The sequence below is a fragment of the Stigmatopora argus genome, chromosome 16 (genome assembly GCF_051989625.1).
Source record: "Stigmatopora argus isolate UIUO_Sarg chromosome 16, RoL_Sarg_1.0, whole genome shotgun sequence".
Lineage (NCBI taxonomy): Eukaryota > Metazoa > Chordata > Actinopteri > Syngnathiformes > Syngnathidae > Stigmatopora > Stigmatopora argus.
The window spans coordinates 6070671-6091399 of record NC_135402.1 but is presented as its reverse complement, the minus strand read 5'-3'; the positions used below and the strand labels follow the sequence as shown (position 1 = coordinate 6091399).

Here is a 20729-nt window from a genome sequence, read left to right as displayed (position 1 = left end):
TGTCTTGAAGTCCAAACTAACTAAGACTTCCTGTAATACTAAATCTGAAGCACAATAACTTAGCGTGTTTGTATTAAGCATTGTAAACACAAACAAATTAAGTCAATAAATACATAAATAAATAATAATAAGTTTCATCTTTAGGCGGAAGGGGTTTGTTCGAAGCAGCGGAAGCGGTGTTGTTGACAACCCGGACGGCGCGACAATGGCCACCGAAGTGCGACAGGAGCTCGCACAGCTGATGAATTCTTTTGGCTCTCATAAAGATCTATCGGCCAAGTACGCAAAGTCTTCTATAAACGACTTTTCTTATTTTATCAGATATCAAATACTCACTTGTACAGAAGATGAAGCTGGTGATCATGAGATACCAAGCTAAGCTAACGTTAGCTTTTCCTCTCCTTAAAATAGATGCTCATTTCTGAGTACATTAACCTGGGATGAGGACTGGTTATTTTTTTTCTGATTAATGGATTGAATGAGTAAACTGCGTATATCGCCCAAGACACACACGTTAATATAGTTGAATTATGCACGTTTTCTTACTAGTAAGTGGCAAAGGTTTTTCTAGCGGTATGCAACATATTAATATTTGAATTGCAAATAGTTTTATAGACAACTTTTATCACAGAGAGTGCTGGTAAAATGCTTAAAATGGTGAAAGTACCCCATATTATGCCGTGCAAAAATCAATCACGAACGTGTTGCAAACTGATTTAAAAATACTCAAGAGGCATCTATTTGCTCAAATAGCAAAAGAAACGCAAATGCTTTATTACAACATCATGTAGAATTAATTACATTGCCCTTAAGTTTGCACTGTGATCACAAAATTTGGCAAAATGTCACTTAGGAAATGTTTTGCAAATCTCCATTCAGATATAGACAAATCTTGGAAAAGGCTGTCCAGTTCACAGATGCTGATCAACTTGACTCATTGAAGGCCTTTGTTGAAGCAAGTATGCAACACTTGAATTAACTTTCACAAGCTCCATAATGCTACATCTTCTCCACAGAAATAACAATTTCCCCTCCTGTGTTTTTACTACCTCATAGTGGTCAATGAAAATGTAAGTCTGGTCATCTCAAGACAGCTGCTCACCGATTTCTGCACACATCTGCCCAACCTACCCGACGCTACGGCCAAGGCCGTGTATCACTTCACCTTGGAGAAGATTCAACCACGGGTCATTTCTTTTGAGGAGCAGGTGAGTGTTTGAGTCAAAGCATATGTTATTGACTGTTTATTTGCTCGCCCATGTCAATGAATAATTCCAAAAGCACAAAAAATTGAACATTGGCCTAAACCTCGATTATTGACTACATGTAAAAATGGCTCTGGTCTCTCTTTGTTTTTCCTTTTTTTCTGATTGTTCTTCTTTTGTTAATTTTATCTGCCTGTCTCTTTATATAAAGATTGGATTGGATAACTTTATTCATCCCGTATTCGGGAAATTTCGTTGTCACAGTAGCAAGAGGGTGAGGATGCAGAAATAGGAAAGGCATTTTAGACATAAATAGATAGGTAATAAGTAAGTTAATAAATAAATACATGAATAAATATATAAATAAATAAGCGTCTTGCTGAAATATATATATATATATATATATATATATATATATATATATACATACATATACACATACGTGTGCATACACACATATATACATACATACACATACATATACATAAGTACATATATACATACATACACATACATACATAAGCACATATATACACATACACATAGATGTACATGCATGCATACGGTAGGTCTTAATACTCAGCCATTTGTTAACGAAATTAAAATTCTATCCACACAGGTGGCATCCATCAGGCAACACTTGGCGACAATTTACGAAAAGGAGGGCGATTGGAGGAACGCCGCCCAGGTGTTAGTCGGCATCCCTCTGGAAACAGGGCAAAAGTAAGCTGTGAACGCCGTGGATTCTCTCTGGCCGCTTCAGCTTTTTTTTTTCCCCCGACACCCCCAGGCAATATAACGTGGACTACAAGTTGGACACCTACCTGAAAATAGCCCGTCTCTACTTGGAAGATGATGACCCGGTGCAGGCCGAGGCCTACATCAACAGAGCCTCCCTGCTTCAGAACGAATCCTCTAACGAACAACTACAGATACACTACAAGGCAAGTAGATGGGAATGGTTAGGCATTAGAAATTTCACCACACGCCGTTCGTCAACTGTCGAATGTATTATTGTTCATCGTAGGTGTGCTACGCCAGAGTCCTCGATTTCAGAAGGAAGTTCATCGAAGCGGCGCAGAGATACAACGAGCTGTCTTACAAATCCATCGTCCACGAGACCGAGCGTCTCGAGGCGCTCAAGCACGCGCTCAACTGCACCATATTGGCTTCTGCAGGCGAGAATAGAACTGTTAATTTCGGGGATATTGCTCAAGGAAGGGCTATAATTTGTGTTGTCGGTGTTCCAGGTCAGCAACGTTCACGAATGCTGGCCACGCTCTTCAAGGATGAGCGCTGCCAGCAACTAGCCGCGTACGGAATCCTGGAGAAGATGTACCTGGACCGCATCATCCGGGGAAACCAACTGCAGGAGTTTGCCGCCATGCTTATGCCTCACCAGAAGGCCACAACGGCAGATGGTAAGCACCCATAAGAAAAGCCATGCAGCACTATTTAAAAGTATTTATACATTAACTCAAAATGATGTATGAAATTCTCTTCAGGCTCCAGCATCCTGGACAGAGCTGTGATCGAACACAACCTGCTTTCTGCCAGTAAACTCTACAACAACATCACCTTCGAAGAGCTGGGAGCACTTTTGGAAATCCCACCAGCTAAAGTGAGATACGGAGTGACCTGTCGTCTCAATGGCGAAATATTTCTTTTGGAATTTTGCTATTGTAATGATTGCATTTGGTGCTGTTTTTACAACAACCCAGAGTTAATTTAATATTTTTCTGTCTATCTTATCAATTCATTGACTCTTTTTTTCCACCAGGCTGAGAAGATTGCATCACAGATGATCACTGAAGGACGCATGAACGGCTTCATTGACCAGATCGATGGCATTGTGCACTTTGAAAGTGAGTTGCGCGGTTTTTTTCCTCAGCTATAGTAAGCGACACCCTTTCATTGAGTTAATATGTACTTTTGATTGGTGAAAATCAGATCGCATTCACTGTAATTTGCTGCCATTGACGCTGCTAGGCGTCCATCCAAAATGAATTAGAATCAAAATAATCAGTGATTAATGGGCTATCAAAATACCATATTTTCTGAACTATAAGTTGTGTTTTTTTTTCAGTTTGGTTGGGCCTGTAACTTTCACTCAAGTACAACTTATATATATATATATATATATATATATATATATATGTATATGTATATATATATATATGTATATATATATATATATATATATATATATATATATATATATATATATATATATATATATATATATATATATATATATGTATATGTCTTATCTTCTTCACTCTGATTGCCAAGAGCTTGTTGTGTTTTTTAGCCTATAGTAATATTTAAAAAAAACGTTAGTTACATTAGCAGAAAGCTCACTTAGGTATTTTTTTTCTATTTTTCAGCACGGGAGCCGCTTCCCACGTGGGACAAGCAAATCCAGTCGCTGTGTTTCCAAGTCAACAACCTCCTGGAAAAAATCCGCCAGGCAGCTCCCGAGTGGGCCGCCCAAGCCATGGAAACGCAGATGAGTCAGTGAAATGCCGTCCCACCTCCAGCTCCCCTTCTTTATGTTTTGTCTTCCCGCTAAAAAGCATCATCGCAATGTCCGGCAGAGGAATTCGCATCCTTCACCGTTCACATCCCCGAATATTCTGATGGCCCACTTTCCAGTGACTCATATTTGCGTTGACCACACAAGTGCTCTGGTGTGAAAGCTTTGGCATTTTATTGGCCAATATGACGAAACATAGTGTTGACATGGAACAAGATTAAAGCGTGGACATGGCTAGCGTCTCAATTTGCTCTTTTTCAACACACCCACAACTTGATTTCGAATACAGTGAGCAATGTTTTGAAGTGCTTTTTATTTATCTTTTTAAATCCGCGTATCAGATTGGGAAATCACTACTTGCAATAAATGTAGAGCAATTAAATGGTACACGGTTGATCGGTCGCCCGGAAGGTAAGTGATAATTACCATTTAAATCGTTGCTTAAATTCCCTAAATACAAACTGTGAATTACTATTTAGTCATACTTAATGCCCTAGTAATTATTAGGCTAAAGCAAAGCTCCAAATTTCCCGGACTTTTATTGTTTTTTGTTGTAGAACTTGTGAAGACCCTGACTGATGTACCTTCTTAAAGAGACAACTCATGTACGTACAAACTCTTATACGCTCACACGTCGGCTCAGTGAAACTGCTCATGGCCATTGTTGGGTTTTGTTGATGCGTAGACAGTGTTGTTTTACCTTGTTTTGTCGCCGGTCTTTTGGTCGTCGGTCTTTTGGTCGCCCGTTGTCGCGGTCGGGGCGACCAAAAGACCGGCGACCAATCGACCGCACACTAATGAAATTACCCCCATCAACAAACAGTACAAAAACATCAGCCGCCAGCCAATTAAAATGTCTTTATTGAAATAACATCAAAGAAAAAGTAGTTAACAATAACTGAGGATTCAGAATTTTGACTAATTTTTTTTTACAAGCAAATTTAAGGCCCTTTTTTCCGGCCACCATTTACCAAGATGAGTAATGTTTCAGTCACAGGATCGTGAGGGTTTGCTCCAAAGTGCTCCTTTTCAGAAGATGCCTTGTGACTTTCTGAGATCGATGTCCCTCTTCAGCTGGCAGGTGGCACACACATGGCAGAACGAGAATACCAGCCAGTCACGGCAAAGCGATCCCTAAAAACAATGCCGCACAAACAAACACACACATGCACTTGTTTGATTTTTCGTTGCTCAAACGGGCGGAAAACAATGACCATGCTGATTAAATATGAAGTCTCATCACCACAAAGGAACTTGGTTTCGTAGATGTCAGTATAGTGACAAAGCAAATAGTACTATTCATTTATTTAATATACTGAAATAACTTAAGCCTTCACTATTCTTTACATGATTTCGTAAAAGTTAAATTAAATATTGGATTTAAATGAGCTAAGCTGTGTGTTTTTGTAAACAAAAAAACACTTTCAAGCTCTCCACACTTAAAGAAAATATTGAAGAACAAATAATACGCAAACAAGTCGATTAAGGTTGGCCACTCTAATGTAAACAATGAAGACAATATAGTTTTCAATGGCCGTAACCTACTTGGAAGTCTTCAATGTACCCAAATTATCAATCTTTAAAATTGACAGTGACACGCACGCTTCTCGAAAACAATTCTACTTCAAGTTTGCGTAAAACCTGCATAAAAATGTGGCCCTTAAGTTTGCTTATCCAGCCCCCAAAAAATGGATGTAGTGTTTGCCATGGCTTATATACAACACCCCCACGAACGTACGTTGATGTTGTATCGCGTCCGGTAAACGCTGCGAATCGCCATGTACAGGCCGCACAGGCAACACTCGCCCATGTCACTGGCGACGGTGCAGGCGAGGCACGGGAAGCAACACATACCGTAGCAGCCTGCGGAAAAACAATGAACATTGTAACTTTAGGTACACCCAGACACTGAACACTTATTTAAAATCAGCTGCTTTTTTTCCAACCCTACTTGATGTTTTTTCATGGGCATGTCAATTATATTGCATGATGCTGTCTATATACTTTGATCTTTTTATGCTCTGTACGAAGACATTACTTAGTTTCATATGGATTGATGTGATTGTGCCATTTTCTTAATGGAGAACTTACAAATTCCACAATTGTCGAAGCAGTCGCACAAGCCAGTCTGGAAATCAGAGGCCATATATCTGGCTGGTTGATTGGTCACCGCCATGATGATGATGATGATGATTATTATGAAGATAACTGCAACAGGAGAAATCGGTTTCATAAGATTAGAAATGTATCAAATCTCCCCTTTGAAAGTCAAAATGAGACAAAACGTACACTGGATAAAAATGATTTAATGTTAATGGAAATACGTTTTCATATAGTCTCCCAATTTTTAGTGGCACATTTTATATAGTACTATATGCACAATGCATGTCATATTTTCATATGGAATAATGTTACCGCTCAACAATAGGAAATCTACATTGTGAGGGGGAAAAAAACAACTTAAAATGTCAAGTCAACTTATTTTTATTGCATTGCAAGGTTTGACATGCACAAATACACTTATGTCTATCCCAGAGGAAATAATTTTTTTTAAAAAACTTTATCACATGTACCTGTGCTGGAGTCTGTTAGTGCATATGTGCATTGATCTAAATGACATCACAAAATAATAGTAGTACTACTTAATATGATAATCAGAACAGACAATCATATCAGAACTGTTATTTGGTTCATATTGATTTTCATATTTGAGTAATTTGTTTTAATTATCCATGTTTAATGGGTGTGCCAAGGTATGTAAGCACTTTTTAAATAAACTAAACAAAGATTTCTATCCTAAATGTAACAATCCCTCTATAATGCTAAAAATGTTTGAATAATACTGAGGCCATCCTTACCTTCTGATGTGAAGGGGTTTCTGTGGCAGGAAGAGGTTTAGCTTGACGTTATTATTGAAAGATGCAAAACAAGAACTGTATAAATCCCCTCACCCCCCACATCCCCCCACACATACATACATACACACACACACACATCCACACACACTTCTACTCTCTGCTGCACCTGTTAAAAAGAAACCTTTTTCCAAAAAAGGAATCCACAATTATCATCAAATCATTAGCAAAATCACAAACAACACTGTGTTCACTGTTATAATGTTTATACACAGTCATTAATAATCAGACCTTCAACTTAATTCACTATAAAAAATAGGAAGTGAAACTGTACAATCATTTAGTTCTTTTTTTCTCATCAACAGGCTGAAACCACAGTTTTGAATTTGAGTTGTAAAGAAAAAACATTATGTTCTTTGGACACATACCACTTATAGACTAAAAAAGGCTCACATTTTCCACAATATAACAACAGTCCATGGCACTGAACAATGAGGATTCACAGCCAGCGATAAATTGTGAATCCACGGTAGCAAATGACTTAAATATCCCTTTGTATAATTTGAGTTCATTGGTGCTTCTGTCTTTGATGCTTCTAAGACACAAATTACACCCCCAATTACAAAGTACTTCATCAACCGACGGTTTTTAAAACTTAAGAGTCTTTTGATCAACGTTTAAATCACAAATCAATTGAGCTCATAAATTGACTGGTGGCATTTTCCCCATTCAGCCTGACGGTGTCGCTGTCTGTCCGCCCCAAATTGAGCAAGTGAACCAGCCGTTGGGAGGAAATACATCACTTGCATGTGACAAAACATGTAATCACCCTTTTCAGAATCACCACATAACATCAGAGGAATCTTTTCACGCCTCTTTGTATGAAATAATTCATAATCCTGGAAAAACGACTGGTCGCCATGACAACACCGCGGGTGTCATCCTGAAGTTTTTGACCTGATGGACATGCGCGCAGAAGATTGGACAGGCACAGCTGCACTGACGCACTGACGTCAGACCCCGGGGGAGGGGGGGGTTTCTGGTCAAGTGGGACATACCCCGTTGAGTGCGATGAGTAGGAGAAGCCTCCTTCCTCCAAAGACGAAAGTTACTCTCGCTAGATTTTTCTTCTTCTTCTTCTTTCTTCTCATGCATGCGTGCTCCCCCCCACCACCACTTCTCCCTCCTCTGGCTACCTCAACTCACTTTTTAAGCCAGCCTGAGTCAAGATTATAACGGCTTGGAAATCGACATCCCGGCCGGAGGAAGATGTTTGTTTGTTGTTGTTGTTGTTTTTAAATTTGGATCCTTCGTGCGACTTGCTTGCTTCCATGCGCAGCCGAGAGGATGAACGAGGAGCCCGCCGGGAGATGAGCGCCGGGCCGGTGCTTCGTTGGGCGGACGTCGGCTTTTTGAGGACACATCCTGCACACTTGGACAGGAGCTGACAACCACAATGGTAAGTAAATAGAACTCCATTTGTTTGGTCGAACAGGTGCTTGCTGTTGTTTGCCAGGGCAGAAAATAGCCCCTTAATGATACACCTGCGCTAAACGAGGAGGAGTCAGGGAGAAATTGTCCCTTTAAAAAAAACTAAGTTTAGAAGTCACAGCTGGAGATCAATTAGCAAATGAGTTGCTAGATGTCTGTTTGGGTCTTTGAAATTAGGGTTAGGTTAGGTTAGTTGAGGAAGCACGTGTCTTTGATGCTTTCTAAGACACACTGATTATGTCCCAAAAGTACTAAATACAACTTTAGATTCTCTTTTGATGTATTTTTAAGTCGTGAGAAACTTGAGTTTATGAATGACTTGAGTGTGGTTGTGTTTGCTCAATGCCAGAACTACAGAATATTAGATAACGTGAAGAATTAACACAACAAAAACACATCTGGAGCTACTGAAGACTCAAAGAGAGTTTGAGGCAAAACTGTGTTGGGGCTTCAAGACTCACTTTATTGTTGAAATGCTGAATTTCCTCTAATAAAATCATTCATGTGATAATTTTGAGAATAAAATATTGTTAGCTCCAATAAAATATCACGTGTCTTTGGTGTATAAAACAGCAACAATTGCTACAGACACAATATTTAGTCGTTTTCTCTTGGTAGACTTTTAAGTTGATGTTTGGTCCATTTAATCCAATTTCCTAATGAAAATGTACATTTATTTTCCATCTTGTTTGGACTTTCTCCAAATGTCCTTATGATATGGCCAGTCGTTATTTTTTTAAATGTCCGTCTGAATCCTTAACAATTAGCGCAAAGAATCTCAAAGATGCGCCGAAGGTCATTCTACGACTACCTAATTTCAAATGTACCTCAATATGAATTGGCTTTTCTTTTCACATCATCGGTTTCCTGTCACATTACCCATTAGACCGTGGAACACTCCATCAATGACTTCAAAGATGCTCAATTGCCCTTTATTCCTCAATCTTTGGTGGATCTTAATCAGGCTTCAGCTTTTTCTTTTGAAGACTAGAGCCCAAAGGTCCTCTGTTTTGGATTAACGAGGAGATGATTAAGAAGTAACTCGACAACGGGGTAAGGCAAGAGCGGTCATCTCAACACCTTGATGGATTCCCTTGGCAGGAATGCAGATGGATGGGCTGGGACAAGTTTCCGATGTAGAGCTTCCTCTCTGGAGTTCCACCTGAACGTCTGATGGATCACCGCGTTCTAGCCAAGCTGCGGACATGAATCGTGAGGCCTCCGCCACGACGTGGACGCGTCTGCCTGCGGGAGAAATCTGAGCATCCTGGATACGCACAGACTTTTTTTCTTCCCAAACCAGCAAGGGGACGCAAACCATGGAGTTGTTGTGGTTTGGCCTCGGACTGAGCGCATGTTTTTAGTCCGACTGTAGCACTCTCTTCCCCTTCCTCCTCCTCCGCCATCCCATCCCCCAGTCCCGTAACCCACCACCCCCCTTCCTCCATGTCACATCTTTCCCAGAATTATGGAAATTTTGTGGAAGACGCTGACTTGGACATTGAGCCTGGTTGTCATGGCCGCTTCCGAATTTCAGAGCGTCAATCGACTTTCACACAACTCTCAAGGTAAGACGTCAATGAATGATCCTTTTTGAATAGACAAGCCAACATTGTAATACAACTTGGATAAAAAAATATATTCATGATGAATAATGTTTAACTTGGGAGCGTTACCTCTTACTATTCTTCTGGTCATCCATTCTTTGCGACCACAGAGGAGTTCCTGACCTACCTGCAGCACTACCAGCTGACTGTCCCCGTGCGAGTTAATGCCAACGGAGAGTTCTTGAGCTACACTGTGAAGCATCATCGACCCGGCCGACGGCGACGCGGAGCTGCCGACCCTCCGTACCCGGAGCCACCCGAGTCCCAGCTTTTCTACAGACTCTCCGCCTATGGGAAAGACTTCCACTTAAACCTGACTCTCACCCCTCACCTGGTTTCCAAGCACTTCACGGTGGAGTACTGGGGTCGCCGAGGCATGGAGTGGCGCCATAACCTGGTGGACAACTGCCACTATGCGGGATTCTTGCAGGACCAGCGCGGCGCCACTCGAGTGGCGCTCAGCAACTGCAACGGCCTGGTGAGCTCCCCCAATCTGCTCTATATATCTTTTCCGGCTAGAAATCTTTCCTTCAACATCAGAGTTGGATAGAAGGTTTTGAAAATGGATTCATTTTTCAATATTAACTCTTTAGCTGCCATTATCGGCGATAGGAATCAATCTACAATATTTTACAGTATGACTGAAACAGGAAAAACAAGCTGTTTTCATTCTTCTGCTGTGGATTTAAACGAGTTAAAGGCGTCACGCTTAATTTAATAGGTTTAATAGGTTTTCAGTATTAGGCGTCCAATCCATTTCAGTTGGAATGTTAATTCATTCCCATTTCAAACTGATTGGACATCTATCACTACCAATGGCAGCCAATGAGTTAACATGGAATCTTGTTCTGCAAAATCTTGCCAGGTTCCTTTTTTAAAACGAAATATCGATTCTTGCTGGGAGAATATCGATAACCTACCAAAGTATCGTTAAGAGATCACCATATCAACATATTTTCTTACCCCTAATTGAAATAATTGGCTTTTCAACGGCTCTGTTTTGCTCTGTTGACTGACGGTGCCAAGGAGAACCCTCACGCCGAATACTAAGGCGTCACGCTTAATTATAAAAAGACAAAAAAAGCCTTGGTTTTTGCCTAGCGGGTGCTGGTCGTCCAAGCGTTTAGGCGAAGCGACCCATGACAAGCGCTATTGTAGTGCTGCCGGAAGAATACCAAATCGGACATCCCTTTCACGCTTGTTAAATCTTAAACGTCACCCATTGATTCTTCTAAAAAGGAGCCTACGGCCAAGACGTTCCAATTTTCACAAGGAAAATCACTTTAACTCATTGTCCGCCATTGACGCTCATAGCCGATTCATTCATTCAAAATACAGTAACTTCTTGACAACCTCAATTCTCTAACCAATTGTTGGCCATCTGATAACCGAGCCAATCAGGAGAAAGAGGCAGAGCTGGAGACGTAAGCAGGAAGCAACTGTTTGTTTGAATACGATGTCAGAGTGCAAAGACTAGACGACTACTACTGATAAAAAAAAGCAATGAAATTCACCGCAGAAGGATGAAAAAAAGCCACAGGATTGGACGCCTATCACACAGGCGAACATGTATTAGCCCCGTAGCCAAAAGTGTTGGCAGTATCTAGATGCAGCATCATAAATTGAATTAGTGTTTAACCCCTCACCCCCTACTCACAACACCAAAAATGGTCAAAAGTGAGAGTGCACTTTAATGCAATCAGATGTCTGTACAATTGGAAAACCTTGACTCACTCTTGAAAAGACGCAAATAAAATATGGTTTATATTTTCACAGTGCCAAGACACTTTTGTCTACTCAAAGAGGTGCTTTAGGGTAATTGTTTGAATGCTAGTCCTTGCTCTAATTGCTTGTTTGACTGGCTGCTAAAGGATTACGTATTTAAATACCAAATGTTTGGCTTAGCGTCTCTTTGTGGCTTGGAGTAGATACAAAAATAACAGATATGGGTGACCGAATGCTATTTGAACGAGTCACTCTTACAAGAGAGTCATTTTTTTAAGGAACACCTCACAATTTTTAAGCCAATCAAACATATTTTCTTGACAATAAATCATTTTGGAGTATAATTTAAATTAGTACAAAAATGCCTCAGACAAGCAAAAAAAGTCACAGCAAAGAAGAATTTATAGTCATTCGTATTATTTCAACGATAAATGAATTCACTTCAGCTCAACAATAGGTAGCCTGCTTATATTTAAAAAACAATAAACAATAATTGCAGACTTGGTTGCGGCAGCTATTGTTAAAAACGTAAATGTCATCATTATTTTGGGGTCAAATTTACTCCATGGCCACTATAATATTTCAGAAGATTGAAAATCCTAAACCTTAAAATTCAATCCATCTCACTTGAATATGCATTTCAATGTAGCCAATGTGAAAAAAATTCTAGTTTTTAGTTGTAACGTCTTGGCTTTGTGTCTTTGATCTTTTCCCCTGAAAAGCACGGCGTCATCACAACGGAAGATGAGCAGTATTTAATCGAGCCGCTAAAGAACGTATCCTCCCCATCTGGAAACTGGAACTTGGAGGAAGCACAACAACACGTTATTTATAAAATATCCGCCATACCGTCGTCGCATGGACACAGCCTGGAGTTAAGCTGCGGCATTTCAGGTGGGTACACCGTCGTGGTTTCTCAAAGAGGTTCCTAAAACTAGCTTCTTAACCCTTTTATGCACAAATTATGTCATTAACAAATATATAGTAAAAATGATTTTAAGTAAAGATCGATTTTTTTTTATAGGAAAACATCTAGTATTGTATGAATAGCTTTAAATTCAAATACAAAATATAAATAACCATGTGTAAACTAAATAAATGTTAAACTTAAAACAACTTATTTTAAAAACACGTGAGAAATTTATAGAATAGAGACATCAATTCATCTTTCACTCTGGATTTTTTTTGTTTTGTGACCTTATTTGATTCTCATTGATTGAAATATCGCATCCAGCCTCTACCAGATCAAATCGATTGGACGTGTATTGGCGTTCTTAATGTATAAAATCATACTAACTACCACAACACATACTCTGAATGATCCTTTTTTAATAAATGTCCACTGTTGTGACCACCGTCCGATCCTAAAAAGGTTAAGCAGGTTTAATTACCTCTCCTCTAAACTATTACCTCATTGGCTGCGAATGTTAGACGTTCTATCCATTTAATAATTCAAATAATGAAATGTGAGATCCCCGAATCTATATCAAGACATTAGAAAAAAAGGAAAAGAAAGGAGAACCAGTTGGATATTGAGGTATTTTCGGGACAGGGTCTTATAAGAACAGGCGAAAAAGTGTCATCGGCAGGAAGCCGGCGTGCCTCGACACGTATGATCTTAACGCTTATTCTCAGAGCATCTGGGTCATAAAGCAAATGGCGAGAGCCACCGGGTTCAAAGGGCCAGACTCCTACGCGTTTTATTTATCACTGAGACCCACTGAATAGCTTTGAATGTTCTTTTTAAATGGAAATGTTTGCCGTGGTTGACAGACCCAGGCACAAACAACACCCTCCCCCCAATACGAGCGTCGGCAGCCCCAGCGGGCCGCGACGGCACGCGCCGAACGCGGCGTTCCGTCAGCACTGAGCGTTTCGTGGAGACCTTGGTGGTGGCTGACAAGATGATGGTGGGCTACCACGGCCGCAAAGACATCGAGCACTACATTCTGTCCGTCATGAATATTGTAAGTTTGATCCCGCTTTCTCGGAAGGCGCCCCCGGTGGACGCCATTTGTCTGACTTTGTGTCTTTTCTTCTTTTCTGGAGGTCAGGTTGCCAAACTTTACCGCGATGCCAGTCTAGGAAATGTTGTGAACATTATCGTGACGCGGCTCATCGTCCTGACCGAAGATCAGGTGAGGGAAAAATAGCAATGTTTTTTTTCGGATATTTTGTTATTGGCATACAAGCTTTTTTGATACTGTATCAATACCACATTTTTTGAAAAATATACAACTATACATATCCCGTGTAGCATTACAGCATATTTATATGTAGGCTTCAGGGATATACACACCTAAAAAATAGTGATGTCACAATACTAACTTTTTCAACTCACTGCCGATATTAAAACAAATACTCGATACTTTGATGCCGCGTAAATAAGAAACCCGAAATACTCTAAACAATGATAGATACTTCAATCACGTAACTTTTAATAAATTAAAACTATTTAAATGACTTCATCCACAATAGTTACAATACATTTGAGCTGTCTTCCAATTCGAATGTATTGTCTAAAAATGTCAATAGCAGGTAAAGAGATACGAAGAAAAAAATGCAAAAGAGTAGTGCAAAATCAAATATTCCATGAGACACCATATTTCTGCTTGTGCAAAAACATATAACCGAGTATCAATAATCAATAAAGCATAAAGCATTTCAGTATCAGTACATTTGAATACTTGTGACACCCCTACTCATGACATACAGCTCATCAGTTTGTAAAGATCCAAAGCCACACGGTTAAGAAAAGGCCTATCGTTTTATATATTCTAACAATAATAATACTACATCTGCTTTTAAATGTAAAATAATTACTATAGTAGCTTGGTGAGACCGTGCTTAAAACCTTTGTGAAACGGGAGGAAAATTGCGTGGATGGACACTCAATGCCATTATACCGCATTAGAACATTAGCTTAGCTCAGGACTTAATCACTTTGAAGACATACAGCTCATTAGCTTGCAAAAATCCACATATAAGCCGCGACTATAAAACACAGGGTTCAAAGACAAGGAATAGACTAACGGCTTTTAATCCCAAAAAAATGATGCACTTGTTACTTCATAGTCCGTAAAAATGTTAAGATTAAAAAAAAAAAAATCTTAAAAATCCGATCTTTTCAACCGAAATTTGACCCTCAATTTCCGATCACTTGTACCTATGCTTATTTTTTAACGTAAGGTTTGTCAGGTAGGATTGAGTCCCTTTCCAATCTCACCTTTGCATCCTTCCCGCAGCCCAACTTGGAGATTAACCATCACGCTGACAAATCTCTGGACAGCTTCTGCAAATGGCAAAAGTCCATCTTGTCCCACCACGGCGATGGGGGAAACAGTATTCCCGAGAACGGGATGGCCCACCACGACAACGCTGTGCTCATCACACGGTGAGGACAATTCTCAGCTTTTCAGGTGCGCTCGCAGTTATTACGCCAATAAAGATGAAAATAGACGGACGGCGCTCTGCGCTTTGTCACGCGGCGAGAGCCAAAAACTTTGCTCGCGTTTATCTGCGCCATTGTTGTCACGACTGTTTGGCCTGGCAAACTATAGCAACTCAAGTGTTTGCTCACTGATTCCGTTTCAAGAAGAGTGTCTTCGCTTTCTGTCATCGGAGCGCTCTCGCTAGTTGACGCCCTGCAGATTTAATCCTGGATGACTTTTGGTTTCCTACTAGCGGACGACCGCATTGGTCGATGTTGAATTTTCAAAATAACAGAATAGTATTGCTCAAATAAGAACTAAAATACACGGGACTTTGCTTCAGTAACTGTGAATCTTATAGATTTTTTCAAACTGAAAAAAATGTAATGTTGCAATTTTTTTTTAATCAAGGGTGTGAACAAAATCAAGGGATGTTGAAAGGGTTTTTAATTGGGTAAAAACATAGTAAGTGGCAATAGATCAATCAATTTTGACCCAATTATGATTGATCCATTTCAATTTTACCAGTTCAAATGGATTTGATCTCTGTCAATGAGAGTGATTAAAAATAATTCCAGAGGATTAACGTTAATGCAACATATTTATTTATATTTTTATCTACTGAAACCACAAAAAATATCCAGTTCTTTTGACCCTTGAACTAATGGAGGCAATGTTCAAATAGTGTTAAAACTGAATGTAGAATGAAGTCAAGCTTCACGTTCAACCACCAAGATAAAACTGGGCAGCGGGCCACAATTTGCCCCCGAGCTGTAGTTTGAACACCTGTTTTACAGTCATTTGTATGTAACTGCTCTTTATGGTGGTGAAGTTACTGCACTCCTATTCCCGTTGTCCCCCTTTATGACCGACCGGGATTCAAACCCACAGTCATGTTGGCAGTCAAGCGTGCTGACTAGCGAGCTATTGAAGAGACTGAAGTAATTTTACTCCGACTGAACTTAAAGTTGTTTGCTGTAAAACAATAGTTCGACTACATAGTTGTTGTTTTTTAATTGTAGTTCAATGTTAATATGTTAGTAAACCTTTTTAATGGTATAAATCCGGCAACTTTTCCCAATTTTTCGTTGTCCATATATACGTCCTCCCGTAGAAGATAACCGGCTTTGCAATTAATTTGCCAGGCAGGTTAGAAGCTTAGGGAACCTGCGCTGCGCTTAGTTCAAGAAACAAGGAACCCGGGCTTGCAGAGGGGGTGCGGTCGACAAAGCCAAATCAAATTTGCCGTGCCCTTGGTTTTAATAGATTAAAAGCTTTAGCTACGATTGGATCATTCGTAGCCGGCGTAAGATGCACGCGGCCTCCCTCGGCTGCGCTCTATTGGATTAGCGGCACGCGAGTCGGAGCGGTCAACGGCCGGGTCAGGCCGTATCTTGGCCCACCTTCGTGCGGTAGGGCGGTCAACCAAGTCGGCACGACAATTGCGTACATCTCATATTGTGCCTTGTTTGCTTTTTAATTTTAGGTATGACATCTGTACCTACAAGAACAAACCCTGTGGAACGTTAGGTGAGTTCACCGGTTGCTCTCAATGCAAAAGGATGGGGAAAATCATGGAACCATCTATGCCATTCTTTCAATTACCGAAAATATTCGCTGCCAGCCCTTCCTGTCCAAAATATCTTTTGTGGTTAGCGTGGAAGGCAACTTCCCAAGTAAGGAAAGGAAGACATGCAAAAGGACATTTGAAGGCAGAGTCAGATCTGATATCGGGAAGGGATCCGATGCAAAAAATGCCCCGCCCCCCCTCTCCACCGCTCTGCGACAAATACCTCCCGTCTCCTCCCGTTTCCTCCCACCTCCTCTCGCCATCTTATCTGCACAAGGCCCCGCAGGCAGCACAGTATATCTCGGAGGTAATATTGTGACTTAAGGGAGCGCTTTGACAGATTGACCGCATTCGTCACATTCCCCCGGTGGCTTTAATTGCTACGGCATCTGCCGGGCTTCCTCATTGTCTGCCCCGCCACCGCCGCCGCCGATCCCCACCCCCAAACCTCATCCCAGGGATCACGCTCCAGGGCCACATCTCTGCCCTTTTGGGGTCGCGGTTTAATCACCGAGCCCGGAGATAGTACGCAGTTCGCGTCAGCGTAAAGAAAACAACTCACACGCGCATTCTTCAACTAATCGCAGAGTAGCCACCCTCTCTCCCTCCCTCCCTCCCCCATCTTCTTTCCTCACCTTCAGGCTCGCCTCCTTCCCTTTCGGCCCATCGCGATTTGCGAGTCTATTCTTGTTTAGCCTCTTAGCAAAGAGGATACAAAAGCCGTGACGCTCTTAGCCAAGGCGCAGCAGGGGGGAGCTCGCGCAAACCCAACGCCGCAGGTGTCGCTTCCTTTTCGGACCCTCCGGTGTCAACTACTTGGGATGGTGGGGTTCAGTTTAAAGAGATTGCCGCGTCGGAAAAAGAAAAAACAAACAAAGATCTGGCATCGTCGCTTGAGAATGTCAATATGGATGAACGTTTAGTGTACGACAGGCCTTGCGAAAATTTGGGTCGGGATAGCTGAAACTCATCTTTGATGTGTTGACGATCAATTGATTACCAATTTTTTCACTTATTTCCATTGCTCATTTGATTTGTCGTTTTTATTCAATGTTTATTAATGGCTTTTTAAGTCATCACGTTTTTTCCCATTAAAAAAACACTCCTCCCCCCAAAAATGAGTAAAATTAGACATTTTCTTACAAGAAACAAAGTTTTCTATCTCGCATAGAAGTTTTACTTTAACATTTAACTTACTTAACATACTTTGGCTGGCCACGCAAAATGACGCGACGGGCCAAATCTAGTCCGCAAGCCTTGTGTTTGACCACTATGTTTTCGGTGAATGAAAAGAGTTTATTAATACGTGAACATTAGAAGCAAGAATAATCGGCGGCGTTCTCTTTCGCAGTTACCGTTCGTGCCCCCAAAACTCCTGGAAAGCACCGGCAGGAATATTTCCGCCGTTTCGCAGAATTGCGTACGGTTTCGTCACAGCGTTGATTTATCCGGCCGGTGGTTTTTGGAGGCTGCAATTTGGCAGAACACCGGGATCTGTCGAGATGGTCTTCATATTTCAAGCACGGATGACAGACAGAGAGAGAAAGATGTTCTGAATTCCTTCCATGTATTGGAGGCAATGCAGACGTGTGTTAGCAACAGTGCTTGAGATGTCAACGCGCACCAGAACGCTTATGATTTTCAGTTCTGATGACGTTAGGAAATTTCTGCTCGGCTGGAACAGAATTACTGCCCAGTGCAATCAGCTGTGAGCAGAAAATCAGCAACCAGCGATTTAAAATCCAAACCTCTAACTAATTGAGAGCAAAATTCACAATCACAAGCCCTTATTAGACCCTCGGAATAAAAAGATTACAAATAAATTTGTAACACATTTTATCAGTGGGGAAAAATCACATTGCTCAAAATTCATGTGTCAAATATGATATGGTTAAGTAAGATAAAACAGTTAAATAGCAAGCACATAGCTAATAAATGCAAGTGAATTAGTATTTCACTTTTGTTTGCATTATTTTGCATCAGTGTTCAAAAATATTTTTTTTGAATAAATGTGCACAGGTTTATAGTTTAAGAAAATATTTATCTATCATTTTATTTATTCATTTAGTGTTTATTGTAAACCCACGGTTATAATATTTTGAGAATTTTCCAATTCAGATGAATGAGAAACTTTTGACCAGGAGTGTATTAATTTATAACTGTATTTAAAACGAAATGATTCATTAATTCCTTCATCATCCGTATCGCACATCCTCGTAAGGCAAGTGAACCACCAAAAATTAAATGATATTGAAAAAAAAATATGATAATGTTTAACATATATTTTTTAAATGACCAAAAATAAAGTGACCACGCCTTCAGTATGACCATAAATGAGTGGCTTCTTAAAAAGTAAATATTTTGAGCAATTAAAGGTCATTGTTATAAGATCATCTGTCTCTTCAGCTCATTGGCTCCCATTAAAAATCCCATTTGCAGTGCAACCCAAACTTAAGCAGCACTCCTGTCGCGGCCCATCCCCCAACAGTCACCCACACACACACACACACACACACACACACACACACACACACACCTGCTTTGTGCTGTCATCCGATCCAGTCTGCACTCACCTGTAGATGTAATCTGTGAAGAATTGCCTCTAGTCTCCCTATCTGACCTCTGGTGCTTTTTGGGAAGAAAGGCTTGGCGACACCTGGATTGCAGGGGAGGCTGAAAGTTTATACCAGCTTCTCCCATTTTCTCCTCTATTTCACCAGCCCCCAAATGAGGAAAACATCTAAGGGGACATATTTTCGGGCGCGGCGGACGCTACGTTTCCTTTCTTGCCTGCCGATTTGGTCAACGTAAAGCTCCGGCTTGATGCTATTCAGCGGCCGTAAGGCAATCTTGAGTCTTTGTTTTGCTCTCGTGAGCAACAAAATGCGAGAATTTGAGACTTTTATAAATTCTGTTGCTATTCTATTGATACATAATGCAGTCCTTGGTGCCTGAACTGGCATTTTACACTTTCTCCGGTGCTAGACGTCAAATACCGTGGCGCCCAATCATACTTAAGCAAATGGGTTTATCAGTAGTAGACGTCTAATCCATTTGAAGCGGAAGGGTGGCAGCGAATGAACAAATAGACTTGAAGCAGTGAAAAAATAACCGTGCAAAATTGATTGAAAAAATAAAATATCTAGTAAAGAGAAAAATACAACTGAAAATGACAAATCCTCAAGTTACAAATAAATTGATTTAAATTTGAACAAATAAAAGTAAGTATAAAAAATGTGACATATTTTTAAACAGCCCCCCTCCTTTAATTTTGAAAATATTTAAAATTGTATTGTAATTCATTTTAATTATTTTCTATTTGTTTCACTTCTGCATTTTCTGTTTAAGATTTCAGTCATATAGCAAAATACTCTAATGAGTGTCCTTGTGTTTGACTAATGCTGTGGTTTTTGCAATTTTTTTTTGTCCAGGCTTGGCCTCGGTGGCAGGAATGTGCGAGCCAGAGCGGAGCTGCAGCATCAACGAAGACATCGGCCTTGGCTCGGCTTTCACCATCGCGCATGAGATCGGCCACAAGTGAGTCCCGACAAACATATAAAAGGGGGGAAACTCATTGGCTGCCATGAAAATGGAATCCGTTCTACAGAGAAAATGATTGATTGAAGTGAACAGGACTTTTTTCCTCCATTTCCAAATCTAAAAAATGGAGCCATTGGGATGAAAAACCCCCATTCTTTTCCCCAACGCCTCATCCGCCTCGCCGTTGGGCTCCATTTCCGTCACGTGAGCCCCCGATCACCTTTTAAGCCGTTCCGCCTCCTCCCGGGCCGCATGCGTCGGGACTTGGCGCGAGCTCCGAGTCCAGCGTGTGTCGCGCGTGCATACCTCTGGCTCGCGACTCCAACGCGCAATAATGATGATGTATTAGCGTCCCCGGAGAGTTGAGCAAGATGGCCATTTCCTTTTATTATGTCTCGTGTCTGCTTCTATTGCGAGGAGGTCTGTTGTAAAAATAGTCCAAGCCTGCAGAAGATGTATAAGAAATAACAGCGCGGCCGGCTCTGATTTATTTCCAGAGCGTTCTAAAATGTCACATACACGGCCCGCGCTAGAAAAACAGCTTGAGACGGCGCGATGCGGTCGGGTTTGTTAAATACATTAGAGCTGATTTGTGCTCCCGGGGCCCGCAAGGAAAAGTTTAAATTGATTGTTAAGATGATTAGTTTTCAAACTCTCCAGCCCGGGAACTCTCCGGTAATTGATCCAAAGGATTCCCGCCCTCGCTTAACCTCCCTCCCTCCTTTCTTTCCAACCTTCCTGGCGGCTCGCTCAGACCTGCCGGCGCTGA

At 40.9% G+C, this 20729-nt stretch overlaps 3 protein-coding genes across 3 annotated transcripts in view; 2 read left to right on the top strand and 1 right to left on the bottom strand.

Moving 5' to 3' along the window:
* Positions 1–144: 144 nt before the first annotated feature.
* On the top strand, positions 145–3975 carry cops4 (COP9 constitutive photomorphogenic homolog subunit 4 (Arabidopsis)). The gene is made up of 10 exons (XM_077623128.1): positions 145–279; positions 880–959; positions 1057–1208; positions 1825–1928; positions 1996–2149; positions 2233–2383; positions 2456–2626; positions 2711–2826; positions 2986–3070; positions 3593–3975. Exons 1-10 carry the CDS (start codon positions 206–208, stop codon positions 3724–3726), a joined length of 1221 nt encoding a protein of 406 aa, XP_077479254.1. The 5' UTR covers positions 145–205; the 3' UTR covers positions 3727–3975.
* Positions 3976–4584: 609 nt separating this feature from the next.
* On the bottom strand, positions 4585–6672 carry LOC144091084 (placenta-specific gene 8 protein-like). Its single transcript, XM_077623122.1, has 4 exons — positions 6600–6672; positions 5833–5949; positions 5480–5604; positions 4585–4875 (listed from the first exon to the last, which is right to left on the bottom strand). The coding sequence occupies exons 2-4, from the start codon at positions 5915–5917 to the stop codon at positions 4771–4773; spliced, it is 315 nt and encodes a 104-aa protein (XP_077479248.1). The 5' UTR covers positions 5918–5949; positions 6600–6672; the 3' UTR covers positions 4585–4770.
* Positions 6673–7455: 783 nt separating this feature from the next.
* adamts6 (ADAM metallopeptidase with thrombospondin type 1 motif, 6) overlaps positions 7456–20729 on the top strand; it is a 39403-nt gene continuing 26129 nt past the window's right edge. Inside the window, exons 1-9 of the mRNA XM_077623528.1 lie at positions 7456–8055; positions 9189–9655; positions 9805–10172; positions 12142–12313; positions 13193–13386; positions 13474–13557; positions 14665–14813; positions 16337–16380; positions 19852–19957. Coding sequence (XP_077479654.1) covers positions 9556–9655; positions 9805–10172; positions 12142–12313; positions 13193–13386; positions 13474–13557; positions 14665–14813; positions 16337–16380; positions 19852–19957 — 1217 coding nt within the window. The 5' untranslated portion in view covers positions 7456–8055; positions 9189–9555. The remainder of the gene's footprint in view (positions 8056–9188; positions 9656–9804; positions 10173–12141; positions 12314–13192; positions 13387–13473; positions 13558–14664; positions 14814–16336; positions 16381–19851; positions 19958–20729) is intronic.

Excerpts from the sequence above, each read along its gene's own strand:
- cops4 (XM_077623128.1), top strand. The coding sequence starts at position 206 with ATGGCCACCGAAGTGCGACAGGAGCTCGCACAGCTGATGAATTCTTTT. Across the intron at positions 960-1,056 it reads GAAGGCCTTTGTTGAAGCAA|TGGTCAATGAAAATGTAAGT; the intron begins GTATGCAACACT and ends ACTACCTCATAG. Across the intron at positions 2,150-2,232 it reads AACTACAGATACACTACAAG|GTGTGCTACGCCAGAGTCCT; the intron begins GCAAGTAGATGG and ends TGTTCATCGTAG.
- LOC144091084 (XM_077623122.1), bottom strand. The coding sequence starts at position 5,917 with ATGGCGGTGACCAATCAACCAGCCAGATATATGGCCTCTGATTTCCAG. Across the intron at positions 5,605-5,832 it reads CTTCGACAATTGTGGAATTT|GCTGCTACGGTATGTGTTGC; the intron begins GTAAGTTCTCCA and ends GTTTTTCCGCAG. Across the intron at positions 4,876-5,479 it reads GGACGCGATACAACATCAAC|GGATCGCTTTGCCGTGACTG; the intron begins GTACGTTCGTGG and ends CATTGTTTTTAG.